Source organism: Vombatus ursinus, unplaced genomic scaffold (genome assembly GCF_900497805.2).
Source record: "Vombatus ursinus unplaced genomic scaffold, bare-nosed wombat genome assembly UNPS02014832.1, whole genome shotgun sequence".
Taxonomy (NCBI): domain Eukaryota; kingdom Metazoa; phylum Chordata; class Mammalia; order Diprotodontia; family Vombatidae; genus Vombatus; species Vombatus ursinus.
Window position 1 is genome coordinate 10,830,698 of NW_020954610.1, and position 6,000 is coordinate 10,836,697.

General features: G+C 44.5%; 1 protein-coding gene across 1 annotated transcript in view; it reads right to left on the bottom strand.

The window, feature by feature from the left end:
- Window positions 1–5,896, bottom strand: part of LOC114025799 (ankyrin repeat and SAM domain-containing protein 6-like) — a 78,111-nt gene extending 72,215 nt beyond the window's left edge. The window contains exon 1 of the mRNA XM_027839328.1: window positions 5,176–5,896. Coding sequence (XP_027695129.1) covers window positions 5,176–5,516 — 341 coding nt within the window. The 5' untranslated portion in view covers window positions 5,517–5,896. The remainder of the gene's footprint in view (window positions 1–5,175) is intronic.
- Window positions 5,897–6,000: the final 104 nt, after the last annotated feature.

Consider the following 6,000-nt stretch of genomic DNA (forward strand, 5'->3'; position numbering starts at 1 on the left):
CACTTTTCTAGGACACACATAGACACTATTTATTCCTGGTGGTTCAGATCCAAGGAACAGAATCCACAGACAGCTGCTATGTAACACACACAAAAGGCAATAGAGAGAAGACCCGAGCATCATTATGAATGCAAAAGTCCAACTTAGTTCTCCTTAGACTTGACCCCAATAGCTTATTCCTGAAAAGCAGCCCAATGATGCTTCAAAACATTTTGTCTCAGTAAAATCATAGGGTTTCCCTAACAACATCCAGTGGCAGTAAGATTCTACTGTCATCTTTTATGTAATTACTAAAAATCACTGCCCCTGGGCTCTATTTGCAAGCAGCTAACCCCAGGCTATTTATTGGCTGGCATTCCCCTTTGCACCAGCATGCTTACTTCCTGTGCTAATAGCTCTAACACTGACAGCTGAGTAAACTTATTTACTCCAGCCTTCATGTGGCCATGTATATCTACATTCTTGACCACAGAAACCACAGCAGTGGCTGTATCCACTAAGGAATGAACGAACGTCTGGGAAAAAAAAACAAGACAACCTTAACAGGTTACCTTTAGTTACCAGACAAACACTTTGGTTTTTGAATAGGAAAAGAGACTAATCCTTTGGCCTTTGCTTATGAAAAGGCACTAATTGGAGAAAGTGGCCTGGCTTCCATGGACCAGTGAATGATTCTTCTTGTTGGACAGCAAGATGCTTGCTCTAGATCAGAGGTTTCCAATCTTTTTTAGTCTCCATACCCAATGGCTTTCAATAATCTTTCTCATACCTCCTTTTTGGAGGGATACTGACCAGACCTATGAATTCACTGGAATAGGGAACCTCTAGGTAAAGATAAAAGATACTCCTTCTGCCAATACAGGTTGGCACTTCTAGTCTTTCAGAGCTGCCTAGAGCAGTAATGTCAAACTCAAATAGAAATAGGGGTGGCTAATCCATACATTAGAATCCCTCTAGGAAGCTTGTTGATTTAGTTTTAATTTGATCAGGCAGTGGGGGAGTGTTAAAGATATGCATATTAGCCTAACCTAGATCACTGAGAGGTTAAGTGACTTCTTTTACCCAGGATCATAAGAGGGATTTGAACCCAGGGCTTCTTGAAGGCCAGCTCTTTATTCACTCAATTGCATTGCCTCTCTAAATATTTCCTATAATATTCTGCATTGTCACCTCCCTTACAAAATTTTTAGTTGCCTTACTATGTGCCTACACTAAGACCTTCAATTAAATTACAGATGGGCTGTGATCTACATTGGTAGAGTTTTATATTAATGAAATTGCAGATCCACTGGCATAGACCCTTGTATGAGTAGATCCTTATAAGGATATTATCCCTGACTGTGGCTGTGTACTTCAGGTAGATTCCCCACTTCTCTGAATAGATTTAGAATCAGCCCCAGCATTTGATCTATAACATTCCTATAAAACAAGAGTTTGGGATTCTTAGCCAGTTGCATATTTTAATAGCTCCATTGTTTTTTTCTGTGCACAAAAGAACAAGGACATCATTAGGTGGCTTATTTGAAGAACCTTTCCCTTGCTAACAGCAGAGTCAGGGAAAATGGGGGAACTAGGTAGGAAGAAACTAATACATAAGTTATGAACTGTGCCTGTTAAAGAAAGTGCTGAGCCTGGATTAGAACAGGGTTTGAAGTATTAAAGAAGTTTGGCACCACCTCTGTATCTTCCCACCTCCAAACCTTTGTTCATGCAGTTCTTGATGCCTGAAACTCTCCCCTTCCTGTCACACAACCTACCTCTCCTTTAAGACCCAGCTCAAAAACCATCTGATCCATGAAATTTTCCCTGATTCCCCCAACTGTAAAGATCTCTTTATCATCTGATTTCAAAGTACTTTGTACTCTCCTTAAACTTATACACTTACAAATTCTAATTTGTCTCATATTTATCCACATGTATGTCTCATTACCCCTATTTGATTGTAAGCTCTGTGAGGGCAATATTTAACAATTTGTCTTGCACACAGTAGATGCAGGGAAAAAAATTTTCTTGAATAAATGAATGAATTCTAATTCTTTGTCTAATACAATTAGTGATGTACTGGTTAGTATACCTCTGTCACCCTTTCTACTAAGGTTAAGAGAAATAAGTTGGTTCTCTTTATGCAAAAGTTTCTGGTATAACCAGGAGTCTAAGAAGCACCTAAAAATGTGCTAAACTATACAAGCACAGATTTTTATAGCCAGAATAGCCCAAGCAGATAGAAACACACTTGAAAAGCTCAAACATTTTGTCCACAATAGGCTCCCATTGGTATAGGGGGACAGAGAACAAATTCCAGTTAAATTAATTAACTCTGATATGCCACACATCAAAAGATCCTAGGATCACAAATTAGATCTAAATGGGAATTTACAAGTCATTGAGCCCAACCCTTCTATCTGACAGATGAGAAAACTGAGGCACAGAGACGTTAAATGATTTGTTTAGGGTCCCATATGTCTGAGGCAGGATTTGAGCTCAAGTCTTCATGAGTACAAAGTCTAGCTCTCTATTCACTACATAACCTAGCGGTCCATCAATAGATGAAGAGTATAATGATACATTTTCCTGAGCTACTATTGAAATGAGAAGTCTGTCTGTTGCATTTGATAGCCCAAACACTGCTTCAATGTGAGACACAAGACAAGGGGAATGGGAGATTCCATCAGAAAAAGTACCATTTAGTCCAGGGCTTCTTAAACTTTTTCCACTCAGGACCCCTTTTCTCTGCAGCAGTTCACTGGTATTCTGTGGCCTGAGGGCATGTGCAGTGCAAAGTGTGCATGCTTTGTGTTCAGAGCTAAGGCTGCAATAAAGTTGCATGATGCAACACGGGCAAGTGCTGCCAGAAACACCTTGGATTCATTAAGTGTTTTAATTCAATTAGATTAATTAATTAATTTTTGGTCCTCATGCATTCAGAAATCTTTTACTGTTGCCAATTTTTTTTCCACCCCATATGGGATCACAACCCACACTTAAGATGCACTGATTTTTAGTCCATTTTTCAAACTTCGGCATTCTCTTTCTAGTCTATCTAAGACGGGTAGCCTACTATAGAGTAAAGAACATTGGAGGACCTCAGCTAATTCCCAGTTCTGCTAATAATAAGTCTCCATGGATGCTGAGATTACAAGTGTGTGCCACCCAGATGCCGAGGAAAACTATTGCAAGCAAGAGCATCCCTTTTAGAGAATCTGTTATTAAAAGTTAATTGGCAACTAAAGTTGTGAATGCTTAAAAGAGAGGAGCACAGACTATCTTAGAGAGTACATTTCCTAGGTCTCTGGTTCTGAGTTGCCTCATATAGAAAATAAGTTCAGATAACCTCTTTGGTCCCTCCTAATTCCAAAAGGCTATCATTCATATTAATCTCGTCCTTACCTCAATATGTCAACAATCCATGGTTTTGGTGGCTACATAGATACTCCTTCTACCAAAGTAAGACCTGGTAAACAGAGTCACAATGGCCAAAAAAATCCTTTACGCCTTGGAAAACCTGGTGATGACCCTCTCCAAATTCAGCTAGGTTGCCCCTCAGATAATAGGCATATGAGTCTGTCACCTGGCCCTTCCTGGAAGCCTTTCCAGGTTGGTAGGCCCTACCAGTCACTGAACTCTGCTCTGAGACCTAGCCTTTCAGAATCCACCAGGGTTCCCTCTATTCTCACATGACATATCAGAGAAGTCTTTAGCAGAGGATCTAAGGATCAAAGAGATGGAAAAGATCTTAGGGGTTGATCATCTAATCCAATCCCTTTACTTTACAAATGAGGAAACTGAGGTCCAGAGAAATGAAGTGATTCACTCAAGGTCAAACAGGTTACCAAGGGAGCAGAGTCTAGACTCAAATCCCAATCCTCTGACCCCAAATGTGGCACTTCCTTCATTGTACCACACTGCTAATTATCTTGTCCCAATAGTCCCCATATAATGGCATGTAGAGTACTGGATTTGAAGTTCGAGGTCAGGGGGTCATTCTGAATTCTGCTGCTTATGTCCATTAGGCATAACCTTGAACAAGTCAATGACTCTAGGATTCAGTTTCTTCAGATGAAATGCTGTGGAATGGAAAGTACCCTGGATGGGAGTCAAAATACCTGGGATAAAAGTTCACGCATGCTACTTAATACCTGGGTAATCTTGGGCAATTCAATCCAACTAGTGTTTAAGAGCCTACAATGTATCATAGTTGCCTAGATCTAAAGCTGGAAGGGACTAGAGACCATCTAATATAGATGAGAAAACTGAGGCTCAAGGTAGGGTAGGTGACTTGTCTCAGGTTACAAAGGAAATCAGAGGAAATCAGCATCAGACGTAGTACTCGAACCCAGGTCCTCTGCTTCCAGGGACAGCACACTGGGGATACAGGGTCAAAAATAAAACAGCCTTGGCCCTAAATGACCTTACATCCTACTGGCATGTTACCTCATCTTTGTGATTCAATTTCCTCATCTGTAAACATACAGAATTGGACTCGGTCCTGTTAAGTTGCCTTTCCAGGAATGAATCTATGTATGTCCCTACGAACCTATTGGGGCACGTTTCTTCCCGGCTCTGTATTTTCTGTGTGAATAAATATACCACTGAACGTCACTCAAGCAAACAGATAGGAATGAAGGGAAATGTTTTCCAATAAAATTCCCCACCTGGGCACTGGACAAGTGGTGCCCATGACAACTATGACCTTTGACCACTTCTGAAACCAGCTTTGCTACTGTGAAATCCCCAGACAGATACATAGACCCAGACCCAGACAGACCCACAGACGGGACAGACACAGACAAATACACAGACACATGCAGATAAACAGACACACACAGACGGACAGAAACACACAAACAGATACACAGACCCACACATAGACCCAAAGACATGCAGACATACACGCATAGACCCACAGACACCCAGACAGACAGACAGACAGACACACACACACACACACACACACACACACACACACACACACACGGGTGAGCACTGCAGACACCGTGCACACAACACAGGTCCCCTTAGCTGGAACACAGAACCAGTTGGCCCCTCTCATCCTCCACGGAACAGAGGATGGAAAGGCAAAACATGCGAGCCACGCTGCGCTGCTGCGCTCGGGCGCCTGAGTGCGGGGGGTCCCAGGACGTTGGGCTCCCTGGCCCGGCCCCTGGCTGGGCTCACCTCGCCGCCTGCATGAGCGGGCTCCAGCCGTAGTGGTTGCGGCTGTTGACCGAGGCCCCCTTCCGCAGCAGGAACCTCACGAGCGGCTCGTAGCCTCCGGCCGCGGCGAACTGCAACGCCGTGTTGCCGGCTTCGTCTGTGCAGTCCACGGGCACCGGCCCCAGCAGCACCGCCGCCTGCCCAGCGCCCCCCTCCTCGTCCGGGACGCCACGCTCCGCCGGCTCCGCTGCCGCCGCCCCGGGCTCCAGCAACCGTCTCGCCGTCTCCGTGTCGCCTTGATCGCAGGCTCGCAGTAGAAGCTGGAAGGCTGGGGGGATCCCGCCCTCGCCCATTGGGACCATCGGCCTCGGGAAGGCCCGGACCTCCGCGCCTCCTGCGCCCCCTGGCTCCTGGAGCCCCGACTCCGCCCCCCGGATACCGAGCAGGACTCGCCCTTCCTCCTCCTCCTCCTTTCCTTACTGGAGCTGCCTCCCGACCCTGGCCCAACCTCCTGGACTCCCCGCTCACAGGCTCTCCCCCTTTTCTCCCCAAGTCTTGGATCCTCATTTGCGTACTCTATCCTTCCCCACCCCTTCTCCGGACCTGCATTGGGCTGGTCGTGTTTGAGGAGTGGAAGTTGTTAGAGTCACCAAAAAAGATTTTCTGCGGTCCCTTTACTGTGTAGAGAGAGTTACCCTTTGAAATAAAATTCTTTTTTCAACTAACAAGCATTTATGCTTCCTAGCGCATACTCTCCACTGGGGGGGAAAAGAGAGAGAGAGAGAGAAAAGAAAGAAAGAGAAAGAAAGAAAGAAAGAAAGAAAGAAAGAAAGAAAGAAAGAAAGA